We start from the raw sequence: 12500 nt of genomic DNA, 5'->3' as shown, positions 1-12500 counted from the left end.
TAACTATTAATGTTAATTATTTTACTGTTAGCTCACATGCTAACCTGCTAATCACTGGTGTGTGTTTAGTGTGGTTTACTGCATTAATATGATGTAATGGTTTATATACAGAAAATACAGCAGGAAGTGTGTGTGTGTGTGTGTGTGTGTGTGTGTGTGTGTGTGTTAATTTTAGCCTCAGTAGCAGGTGTTGTGCTGAGAGCCCCGAGTGCGCGCGCTCCGCCTTCACCAAATACCGCGCCAACGAACATCAAAGAGACCCGCATCACCTCACAGTGCCACGCCCCCTACTGACCCCTGCTGGAATACTGCGGTACTGCAACTCTTTATCTCTCTTTATCTCGGTCTCTCTCTGTCTCTCTCTTTATCTCTCTCTCGATTTATCTTTCTTTATCTCTCTCTCCATTTATCTCTGTCTCCCTTCATCTCTCTCTTTCTCCATGTGTGTGATTATGGTCTGTCTGGTCTCTGCAGGAACTCGCGTGAGCGTTTGTGTGAGCCGCCGCCCCCTGCTGGCTGGACGGAGAGCTGCATGTGGGATTTCCGTGCTGTGGAGTGCCGCCCGGTTCCTGCACGTCGTCCTCAGAACCTGTTTCTCAACCCTGGCGCTCCAGGAGAACTTCCAGCTTCCATCCCGACCCTGAAGTCCCCGTCGGGTTTGGCCGAGCGTCTGTGCGGCTCCCCGGGTCCTGATGGTCGAGTGTGTCGCTCGGACGCTTACGCTCTACCTCAGCGCATCGACGACGCAGACACGGACGCAGACGTCGGAGACGCTTCGGTGTTCGATTACTCGTCTGTGACGACGTGCAGCCCGGACGACACGCTGGAACTGCGGGGAAGAGACGAGGACGAGGAGGACGACGAAGAGGAGGACAGTGAGATTCCCGTCCTGTTAAAGCCGTCGTACACACACGCCGCTGGAGGTTTGCAGAGGGAAGGGAGTGTGTGCTCACGCTGGCAGATCCCCCGCGCCGCACCCCTGCCTCCTGAAGTGTGTGTAGCGGGATCGGGGACGGGACGACGCACGACTAAACACCGCCGCAAAATCCCCACTGGAGCCTTCCGACCGATTTGGGACGCTCCCTTTAAACAGGTCTGAACCGATTTAGGACACTCAGTGAAGCACACTACTTTGTCAGCTTCCAGTATTTGGGCTAATCATTAGCTAGTTGCTAGCATTGTGATTAGCCTTTAGCCAATCACAACACTGAAGGCAGATTCAGAAGGTGTGCTGCTTGTAAAGGTTTTGCTCTAACTCGTGTAGGGTTGCCAGATTCTCATCCACAACCGTCCACAGTGACGAGTTTCACAAAAGAAATTCGTTTTCATTCTAAAGCGTACGATAAAAAAAATCAAACATTTATGTCAAAAAATAAAATACCTGTCGTACACTAGTATGTGGATTGGGACACAGCCACTGGCCAATCATACAGCTCTGTACAGTATTTATATAGTCCACTCCCTCCATGGCCACGTCCCAAACCACATATCCGAGTGTTATTAGAGAAGTGCACTATCTGTCTGAGTATTTAGTATAATATGTGATTTGGGACACAACTCATCACCGAGTTTATAAATGAGCTGCGTCCTAAATGAGCTCTGCGTCTCTGTTAACACTTGACATGGTGATTGTTGTCATGAGCAGCGTCTCAAACAGAAAACTCTGAACTTACACTCAAAAGTATTTAGTAATCTAGAAAATCCAGAATGTGGTACACAGACCACACCTCTGAAAATCAGGTGAGTCCTAGTCTGCGAATCTCTGGTGTAGATGTTCAGTTAAAAACATGCCAAAGCTGTTTGTTTAACTCTCTGTGTGTGTGTGTGTGTGTGTGTGTGTGTGTGTGTGTGTGTGTGTGTGTGTGTGTGTGTGTGTGTGTGTAGGGAGAAGGAGCTCCTGCTAAAGAGAACACGGTGTCCTTCAGCTCGACCAATCAGATCATAAATCCACAGAGACCCTCAGACTCATCCCGGTGAGAGAGAGAGAGAGTGTGTGTGTGTGTGTGTGTGTGTGTGTGTGTGAGAGAGAGAGATTATACTATAAACAGAAAATGACAATAAATAATAATTGACTCACATCTACTGCACTTGTATGTGTGTGTGTGTGTGTGTGTGTTCAGCTCTGTGTACAGGAGTGTGTGTGGTGGTGAAAGGGACGGACTCTGGAACGACAGTGATGACAGCGAGGGTCCCTGCAGCAACGTCTAACACACACACACACACACACACACACACACACACACACACACACACACAATCCTCATGTGTGAACAGACTCTCACCTAAAACTGACCAATCAGAATCCAGGAATAATGTGCATCATCAGGACATTTATTGACTCCTCCCCTTGATTGAATGACCTCGACTGCCATCAAGTGGACTTCACTGTTTACCCAGAATGCACTGCTGCAGTCTCACTCTCCTTTTCAGCATGGTGGGCCAGCGAGTGAGTGATGGAGTGAGCCTGTGTCGGCTCAGAGCTGTTCTCTTTATGTAGTTTGGGACGTAACCCAGACTCTCTCTGTGTGTGTGCGCGTGTGTGTGTGTGCACGGCCTCGTACTAATACACACCAATGATGAGTTAGTGCACTACAGCACGCTGTCCGATCACGTCACACGGCATCAGGACGACACAGATCTGATCACACATCTGATCAAACTTTCTATCTTTCTTTTCTCTTTCCTCTCTGTGCTCTTCTTCCCTTGATCTTTTCTCTCCTTTAATCCTTCATTCTGTTGTTTTAAGTGCTTCTGTACATCCCTTCTTTCTGTGCACCCCTCCATCCTTTACTTCTTTTTCTATCCCTCCATCCTTTTGTTTTTCTTTTTGTGCCGTACTTCCTTCTTTCCTCTTCTTTAATCTGCACACTGCTTCATTTTTTTATCCCATGTTTTACTTTCATTTTCTGTTTAACCCCACAATGCTTTCTTTCTGTCTTTTATTTCTCCTCTGCATCTTTCACGTGACCCTCTGACCCTGGAGACACCACGTGAGCTGAAACGTGAGAAAATAAAACACGTGAGGAGATTCCATCACATTCTGTACAAAATAAGACTGGCTGTTTATTAATGAGTCCCACAGAGAACAGGATACAGGCCACGCCCCCTAAACGCCTCACACACGGTCTCTCTCTCACACACACACACACACACACACACATAACAGGATGTGACATCATTAATGGACCACTCAAGGGCCCGATCTAAGACTTAAAAAAAAATAAAAAAATCAAGGGGACTTGTTTGAGGGAGAATGAAACATGGCCCTCGTTCTCTCCTGTGTGAGGCAGGGAGTCTGGCTGTGTCCCAAATCACCCTGAATAAGGGCACTAGATTACAGGAGGCACTGTGCAGTAAGCATGCAGGCTTGTTAAGAGTTAGGGCACTAGACAGGAAGTAGGAGTGGGTGAGGATTTACACAATTAGCATGCAAGCTGGTTAGGGCACTACACAGGAAGTGTGCACTACAGACAAGGGCACTAGGTAGGGAGGTGGAGATTAATGATATGAACACTTCCGTGTGCTGCTGTGTGGGGAGTGAGCATGCAGGGCGCAGGGAGCAACACTAGGCACTAGTGAGGCGTTCGGGACACAGCCGGACTGCAGTGACGATCGTGGGTGAGAGGCGGGGTGTGGGTCATGTGACCTGAGGGCGCCTCCTTAACAGTACGGCCCTAAAGTGCAAATAATAAATGAAATAAAACAAGGCCCCAAATCATCATCATCATCATCATCCACATACACACACACACACACACACACACACATACACACAGCGTGTCGGCCCATCAGCGCTCCCCTCTGTAACAGGCAGAAGTGTGTGTGTGTGTGTGTGTGTGTGTGTGTGAGATCCTGTTAATTATAGATGACTGTAAAGTACACTGAAATAGTGCACTCCTTTGGTAGCTACTTAGAACATTAGCGTGTGAATTGGGACGAGACACATGACTGTGTTTATAAGGGATGAAGTAGCGATCACGTGTTCCAATCTCTCCATGAATAGTGCACTAGATAGTACGTCAAACAAAAATTCCATCTTTGGTAACTATTTAGTTCACCTGTAGTGGTTTGGGACACAGCCCGTGGCAGCTAATACTACAATATTTAGTACGTTAGTACATCGGGTCTCGTCCCAAACCAGGTACTTAGCATGAATAATATACTACACGGTATGTCAAAGTAGTATGCCACGTTTGGTAAGTATTTAGCACACTAGTCTGTGGTTTGGAACAAAACCGGCAAGTTCAGAAAAGTACGATTTAGTCTTTTAATCGACGGTCGTGTCCCAAACCTTATAAACAGTACACTAAGTAGTACGTTAAAATACGTAGTGTGCCACTTTTAGAATGCATTTAGTACACTTGTATGTGATTTGAGACACAGCCACAGGCAGAAGCTAGTAGTGTGACTATAATCAATCTTGCTGTAGAGTATGTACTTCTATTGGCGCACTATTTAACACAGGAGTATGCAGTTTGGGACGTGACCCATCATTTCCATGTCCCAAACTGCATTAGTAGTGCACTAAAGTGTGCGATTCTAAAAATGAGGGTGTGTGCATGTCTAAGGAATACTAATGTGGCACAGTATCTAGTGTACGGTTTGGGACACAGCCCTTACGTTTTTTTTAGAGAGCAGGGTTTGATGGAAACACTTTCATTCAGGTTAACACTTAACTGTGTAAAAGGTGTGTGTGTGTGTGTGTGTGTGTGTGTGTGTGTGTGTGTATATATATATATATATATATATATATATATATATATATATATATATATATATATATACACACACACACACACACATACATACACACACACACACATATATATATATATATATATAGAGAGAGAGAGAGAGAAAGAACATTGCGGCTAACGCTACGATTGTCAGCGAGTGTGTTATTAAGGCGTGTTGTGTTTTTGGGTTTGTGTAGCGCTGAGTGACGACACGAGAGCAGAAAGAATACTGTACACAACACACACACACACACACACACACACACACACACACACACACACACACACACACTTAGCCGTAGTGTACACTTTGTTCTGAGCACGGCGAAGGCTTTATAAAGTCACTTTTGTTCGGTAACAGTGTAAAAGGCACGTCTGATGTCATCATCATCATCGGGCCGTGAGAACAAGCTCCGCCTCCTCACAATGCGTTCATATTCACATCAATCACTGAAGAGTTGCATTATGGGAAATGTGCAGTTAAGACGTGGTCTCGGCCCGGTAATGTAATGGCTTTAAATAAAGGCGCGGTTCAGCCATGCCACGCTCCGAGCCGATCTGCTGCTCCGAGCAAAAGGTAAAAAGGTCATGGCTGTCACAGTCTCAGGTCAAAGGTCATGGCTGTAAGTAAAGTAAAAGGCAGCGTAAGAGGCTTGTACAGGGGTCGGTCACCTTTGACCTCTGACCTCCCCGAGTACACTGTTAAGACTTTGGCCGTGGTGAAGAACATCAGCGAGAGTCCCACGTCTCTGACGTCCAATCACTGTCCAGGCTCCCTGTGACATCAGCGCCGCCCCGGACAGCGAGCTCCGAGAGGTGTGTTTGTTATAAAAATGGGCTTGGTTAGTGAACAGTGTTTACAAACGTGTTTATACACACACACCCCACACATAATTAGGCAACTGTCCCTGGGCCAGAGTGGGCGGAGCTTCAGTTACTGTCCACCCAATCACAAAGGGGTTAAAAAGCTCTCTCGTTAATACCAGGATAGCAGAATAGCTCCACCGCTTCTGGACCCAAGAGTGATGTGAAGGCTGGTGCTCACTGGCTGCTGTCTGACAGAGTGTGTATGGAGGGGGGGGAGAGTGTATGTGAGAGTGAGTGTGTGGGGTGAGAGAGCTCTCGCTTGTAAGTCTTTGGGGGCAGTTTGGGCAGGGTGGGGGGCGTGGAGTTGTGTCTGGGTGGAATAGGAGGGGGCAGGTGGCACAGGTTAGGCGCCGAGGGGCCAGGGGAGGGGCAGATGCGGCGGGGAACGCGGGGGGAGGGGGTGCCCGGGGTGGGCAGCGGGAGACGAGGGGAGGGCGTGCTCGGGGGGGTGCAGGGGGACGAGGGCGAGCTGCAGTAGTCCCAGTGAATGCGTCCCACCGGAGACACGGCAGGGTTCATTGGGCAGTTGATGAAGCTCTCAGGGGGACGCTGAGGTACGGGGGGCATCGCATCTGGGATGGGGTCGCGGGGGGGCGGAGGGGGCGGGGGGCTTGAAGAACCGTCCGTTTGCTCACTCATTCCACGCCCGAAACGAGGAAGAGAAGGGAGAGGAAGAGGAGTTCTCAGCCGAGGAGGGATCGCCGGTGGACTGTCCGATCTGGAACTCAACTACACACACACACACACACACACACACACACACACACACCATTAATTACATAAAACATTCATTACACAACACAATACTAATTTCTCTGGATTTATACACATTTTATTTTATATCATTATATTTGTGTGTGTGTGTGTGTGTGTGTGTGTGTGTGTGTGTGTATTACCTTGTTCTCTGAGGAACCGTCCTTCCTGCGTGGAGGAAGTGGGGGAGGTTTCAGAAGCTCTTCACCCAGCTGATGCAGACTGCCACAGGACACTGAATGAAACTCTACACACACACACACACACACACACACACACACACACACACACACACACATTTAAAATCAGCCTGAGAAATGAGTAAAATGGTTGTGGAACATTTCTACACTTTCTCCCTCATTAAAAATGCTAGGATCAATGAATATGCATTAATATGCAAATTAGAAAACACTCATTGGTCAAGCTGTTGGTGCCAGGCTCACTGAAACTGCGGGTCTGATAGAAATGGATTTTATTTGATCACACTTGTGAAAGAGATACTCACTGGAGGGAGGCAGCAGGACAGGAGCAAAAACACTGTTACCTACAGACACAAAACACACACACACACACACACACACACACACACAGCGTGTAAAAACGCCATGAAACAGCAAACCAACACGTTGTTACACAGAAGAGTTTAACACTAAAACATCCTGCTTCGCTAACTTCCTGTAACTAATACCGGTGTGAGCACATCCTGATCACCGAGGGCGGAGCTAAAGGTAAATTTGATCAGCCAATCGAGAGCAGAAGAGGTTATTGCGTGTTGTGTGTGTTTTAATCTGCACACTGACCGCAGGCATCGTGCTCCATGAAGACGGAGTTGAGGTCGGAGCAGGCGGAGGGTGGGGGCGTCTGGGTTGGCGTGTTGGGGGAAGTGGGCAGGGAGGTCATGCTCTCCGTCTCGGTCTCAGCGATGCTCCTGAAGGTGATTTTGGGCAGAGGGTCACGTTCTAATGGCGCGGGGTGACCCCGAATCCCACCCCCGACCCCCACCTGTCTCACCGGACGCACCCCCGGGGACTTCAGAGGGTACGATGTCTTCCTGGGCTGGAGGGGAGAGAGAGAGAGAGAGAGAGAGAGAGAGAGAAAGAGAGAGAAAGAGAGAGAGATAGACAGAGAGAGACAGACAGCATTAAATATAATGCAGATTAAATATTTATTAAATGTCTATTTTTAATATCTGCTAGGAAGTGAGAGAAAGGAAAAGAGACAGACAGAGAGACAGAGAGGCAGAGAGACAGACAAAGAGGCAGAGAGACAGACAGAGAGGCAGATAGACAGTTCAGACATCAGACACTTACGAATCGTGGAGGCTGTTTGACGTTGCGCGGCTCGATCTCCAGAGATTTGTTAAACAGATAATCAGTGAACTCCTTCTCACTCATACTGCCCATGGGGTTCAGGTTCTCAAAGAATCTCTGTAACACACACACACACACACACACACACACACACACACACACACACTTTACACAGTGATTCTAGCATGTTCTGGTGTGTGAAAAAATGTAAAAGGTGTGAGGTGTGTGCGTGTGTGTGAGGAGAGTGAGCGAGAGACAGAACCGTACCCGGATATCGTGTTCGACCCGCAGACAGTACGGTTGGTTCTGGTACTGCTGGATCTCGCCAGTGATCTCGGCCACTTTGCGTCTCTTGCTGAAGTTGATCAGCTCTTTACCGTGACGCTTCAGGAAGTCCGGATTCCCCTCCTCTGTTTTCAGGATGTTAGTCAGGTAGATACCTGTACACACACACACACACACACACGCACACACACGTTTGTATCACTGTCCTCGGGGGACGATAAACTCAGTAACCAAAAGCAGATGTGTGTGGTACCGAAGAAGGGCACGCAGGGCGGGTTGATGGATTTGAGTTTGGCCAGGTACTTTTTAAAATGATCCTGACTGAGCTCCACCGCCTCCTCCAGAACCTTCTTCTTCCTCTCCGGCACCGCCTGAACACACAGTGGACTACAACTGTTAAACTCAGTTAAACCCACGGTACAGTGTGTGTGTGTGTGTGGGTGTGTCTGTGTGTGTGTGTTTGTGTGTGTGTGTGTTTTTGTGTCACCTCAAAGGTGTGCTCCAGGCGGTACACAGGTACAGAGTTGATGGCGCTAACGATCTCTAAAACCCCGTTAAAGTTGTTGAGCTCCTGGAAAACCTGCAGGATCTCGATTATCCTCATCATCACCGCCACCCGCTCCTCCACGTTCTCCGCCTCCACCACACACCTGAGAGAGAGAAAGAGAGAGAGAGAGAGAGAGAGAGAGAGAGAGAGAGTCAGAGTTAAAGAGACTAGAAAGGATGACTGGACTACACATCCCATGATGCAGCAGGGTAATATGTGACTCACTTCTCGAACCAGAGTGTGAGGTTGGTGGTGTGTCGGATCATCCTCAGCAGGTTGGGAGAGTTCTTCTCTTTATCCTCTTTAGTCCACACACTGCCCACTAACTCGGACGGACGCACGGCCCTGCGCGAGCGCAAACATACACACACACAAGTTAATTTTTACTTCACTGTCCACTCTATCGTCAGTCCCTCCTCCTGATTGGCTGTCTCTCTCACCTGTACAGGTCAGACTCCAGCAGCGTGAGCTGGCGTGCGATCTCAATGGGGTGAAGGGTCATGAGGTCAAAGGTGTCGACCTGGCCAGGCCGGCTGGTGTGCCACTCGATGGGAGGGAGCGGCGTCTCGAAGGTGATGTTGTGACTGATGCCATTTGGCTGCGTCTGCATCTTACGCTTAATGATCTTATTGATTGACTCCACCCACTTACGCATGGACTTTCCTGCACACACACACACACACACCAAAGGATCATTACTGTCAATCAATTAAGATTCCAATTACAATGTCGATGTAGATGTATGTATATGTAATACACTCTAGCTGTGCTCTGTGCGTGTGTGTGTGCGTGCGTGTGCGTGTGTGTACCTCTGAGCTGCATTGGGTTGGTGATGTAGTCCTCCAGTCTGGTGCGTAGTTCGGGATCATTCTCAAAGTCGTAGAAATGATGCTCCACCCACTGACGGAACACATTTAGAACCCTGAACACACACACACACACACACACACACACACACAAGCATGAGCACACATACATTTAAAGTGTAAAGTGTGTGTGTGTGTGTGTGTGTGTGTGTATAATTTGTGTGCACCTGAGCTGGACAGGTTGCACGTATTCTCTGCGGAATCTCTGCAGCTCGGCCGCCATTGGCTGATCCCCATTCCACATTGACTCAAGCTCCGCCTCCGACTGCTCAGGCTCAGGAATCTCAAACCTAGTGCATCATGGGAAAACTGACTAATTAATGAATCCCTCTGATGGACTGCTCTATGTTTGAACCGACACCATGACAATGCTTAGTGTATGTGTGTGTGTGTGTGTGTGTGTGTGTGTGTGTGTACAGGGTTTACCGTTCGATAAGCAGTGTGAGGAGGTCCTGTGGTTTGCAGAAGGAACGATACGTAGTCAAGAAAGTGCGCACAAAATTCGGATCTGGAAGAAGAAAGTTGAACCGAAGATGCCGATTGGTCAGCTGCTGTATGACATCATCAGAATTTAAATTCTGCACCATTGTGTCTCAGAAAGAAATTTTAATAGGCTTTAAATTTCCCCACTGTAATTCCCTACAAAGCCAGATGGGAATGAGGTGTGTGTGGTGTACAGCAGGGGGCGCTGCTGCTCCACGCTGGCTCAATAACAGGCCGAGACACAGAGAGAGAGAGAGAGAGAGAGAGAGAGAGAGAGAGAGAGAGAGAGAGAGAGAGAGCGCGACAGCTCACCTGCGTACATGTGGTAGGTGAGTCTCTCGATCAGCTTGTCCACAGTTCCTGCTTTGATGATGGGGATGCCGGTTTTGCTCTGCATGCGCTCCTCGAACACGATGTTCTCCTCCGAGTCGCGCACGGTGAAGCGGTACACGTCGGGAGACGGCAGACGCAGCGGCTGCTCCTGCTCCTCCTTTTGCAGCTCGGCGTCCAGCATGCGCTCCAGAGTACAGCGACACTGCAGCATCATGAGCGCCGCCATCCAGGCGTTCTTCTCCTCGACCGAGCGCGCGCAGAACACGACCCCGCCCTCCTCACGCCCCACCAGCTCGAAGGTGAAGCGCAGCTCCGGCGAGTCCTCGCGGGTCCACCACACGGTACTTACGCAGCACAAACTTCTCCTTCAGACGGAACTCTGCCCCCGGGAGTCGAGAGCTCTGACTGGCCTTGCAGCTGATCATAAGGCCATCAAACAGGAAGTTGTGGCGTTCGTGCTTGGCGCCAGCGCGTACTAGCGGCCCCTCCAGGATGAACTGGCTGCAGCACTGACCGATGTCTCTGCCTTCCCAGCCGTCAATGCTCCTCTGGATCTCATTCATCCGCTTTATGGCCAGGTGTTTACTGCGAACCGGCCGGCTGTACAGACGATACAGAGGCTCGCTGGGAGAGAGAGAGGGAGAGAGACACACATGAGACACACAGCTGGAGATAGCAGAAAATATTTAACCGAATGACAGAGTTGAAGAGCGAGGCACTAGGGGGCGCTGCAGCTACACAAGCTCAGCTCAGCTTCACTATTACAGGGAAAACTGTTTGAATGTTCCGTGTTAAAAACAGAAGGGTGATAATATTATATTAGTATATTATTATGTAATAACACTAAGTTAAAGAGTGAGAAAAGTGCAGAAATGGCTTTATGCATCATGATGCTGAGAACTCTGTACACTGTGTTTGTGTGTGTGTGTGTGTGGTGTGTGTGCGCGAACAGAAGCGGGTCAGATCCAGAGCACATTACAGGTTTATAATGTTACAGTCATTTATATTCCATATGATGACTGCAGTAAGGATGAGACACGCCTCAGTAATAAATCCCGTCTGTTTGGAGAACAGATCGATATTTACTCTGCATTAAAATCTCTCGTTTACTTTATGAGGAGATTCGGTTTTGGTGATAATTATGGCTACAGGATTTTCAATGTCATGTGACGGAGCAACAATATACCTATAAATACACTACTAACACCTGGACAGCACTCGGCCAAAATAATAGGACCTACCGAACTAGTCATACTTTACTAGTCCTTAAAGAAGGTATAGTGTGTGTGTGTGTGTTACCCCTGTTTGCGGCGGGGCTGGTGTTTGCTGTAGATGCGCTCGATGCTGCTCTGCAGGTTCAGCAGAGCCGTCTGAGCCTGTTTCAGATGCTCACGGTCATCATGGTCTTTACTCCGCTCCTGCAGTTGCTGAAATCACAAATTCAACATTGACTGACTCACTGTGACGGAATGATGGAATGACAGGATGAGGGAAAAAACACACAAAGAACACCTGGAGACAGGTGCAGGTGTGTATACCATATAAACATATAGGCCACATAAGTGCTAGGATTAATGAATATAACTTTAAATAATGAACTGTGTGTGTGTGTGTGAGAGAGAGAGAGAGAGAGAGATAGAGAGAGAGAGAGAGAGAGAGAGAGAGAGAGAGAGAGAGACTCACCTGCAGCAGTTCAAAGTAGTGCATGCAGTGATAAACAGGAATCATCATCAGCTGGGGAAGAACATACTGCACGGCCTCCTTAAAACCCTCAGCAATCGACTGCAACACACACACACACACACACACACACACAAGGGGGTTAGACTGATCTGTCTCTGGTAGACTGGACAGTAATATGAGTAGGAGACTGGGGTGGGGGGTGGGTGTGGTGTGTGTGTGTGTGTGTGTGTGTGTGTGTGTGTGTGTGAGATCACAGTATCCATTTAACCAGGCCACAAGACAGCCCCCCATCATATGCCTCATAATCAATAATCTAGTACTCACACACACACTCCCACACACTTTTTGTTTGTTATATACACTCCTCAGATTTAGAGGAAATTAAAGCACATCACCTATTCACATAAAAGCATTGATTAGCAATAGAGGAAGCGCCACACACACATACACACTCGCACACACACACACACACACACACAGACACACACACAGACACAGCCACACAGACACACACAGAGCAGTAGGGCTATTTATAAAGAGCTAGGTTTACCCACATGCACTTCACTGCAGCAAATAACAACCAGGAGGGTTGGGGGTGGTGTGGGGGTAATGTGGCATGTGATGGACAGGTCGGCGA

The 12500-nt window shown here is 48.4% G+C and overlaps 2 protein-coding genes across 3 annotated transcripts in view; one reads left to right on the top strand and one right to left on the bottom strand.

Moving 5' to 3' along the window:
- The window catches only part of LOC108262925 (uncharacterized), a 9515-nt gene extending 6465 nt beyond the window's left edge, over positions 1-3050 (top strand). For both annotated transcript variants that reach the window (XM_053679308.1, XM_053679309.1), the window contains 4 exons: positions 176-313; positions 475-1093; positions 1885-1973; positions 2121-3050. In XM_053679308.1, coding sequence (XP_053535283.1) covers positions 176-313; positions 475-1093; positions 1885-1973; positions 2121-2208 — 934 coding nt within the window. In that variant the 3' untranslated portion in view covers positions 2209-3050. The remainder of the gene's footprint in view (positions 1-175; positions 314-474; positions 1094-1884; positions 1974-2120) is intronic.
- A 1723-nt stretch (positions 3051-4773) lies between these two features.
- Positions 4774-12500, bottom strand: part of sos2 (son of sevenless homolog 2 (Drosophila)) — a gene marked incomplete at its 5' end in the record, with an annotated part of 9979 nt that continues 2252 nt past the window's right edge. Inside the window, 17 exon segments of the mRNA XM_053679312.1 lie at positions 4774-6332; positions 6500-6603; positions 6862-6900; positions 7157-7412; positions 7667-7783; positions 7934-8106; positions 8205-8322; positions 8439-8601; positions 8724-8843; positions 8939-9161; positions 9308-9420; positions 9532-9654; positions 9791-9872; positions 10160-10508; positions 10510-10804; positions 11480-11607; positions 11864-11962. Coding sequence (XP_053535287.1) covers positions 5778-6332; positions 6500-6603; positions 6862-6900; positions 7157-7412; positions 7667-7783; positions 7934-8106; positions 8205-8322; positions 8439-8601; positions 8724-8843; positions 8939-9161; positions 9308-9420; positions 9532-9654; positions 9791-9872; positions 10160-10508; positions 10510-10804; positions 11480-11607; positions 11864-11962 — 3057 coding nt within the window.

Source organism: Ictalurus punctatus, unplaced genomic scaffold (assembly GCF_001660625.3).
Source record: "Ictalurus punctatus breed USDA103 unplaced genomic scaffold, Coco_2.0 tig00006817, whole genome shotgun sequence".
NCBI lineage: Eukaryota > Metazoa > Chordata > Actinopteri > Siluriformes > Ictaluridae > Ictalurus > Ictalurus punctatus.
The sequence above is the reverse complement of the archived record's forward strand: the minus strand, read 5'-3'. Positions and strand labels throughout refer to the sequence as shown.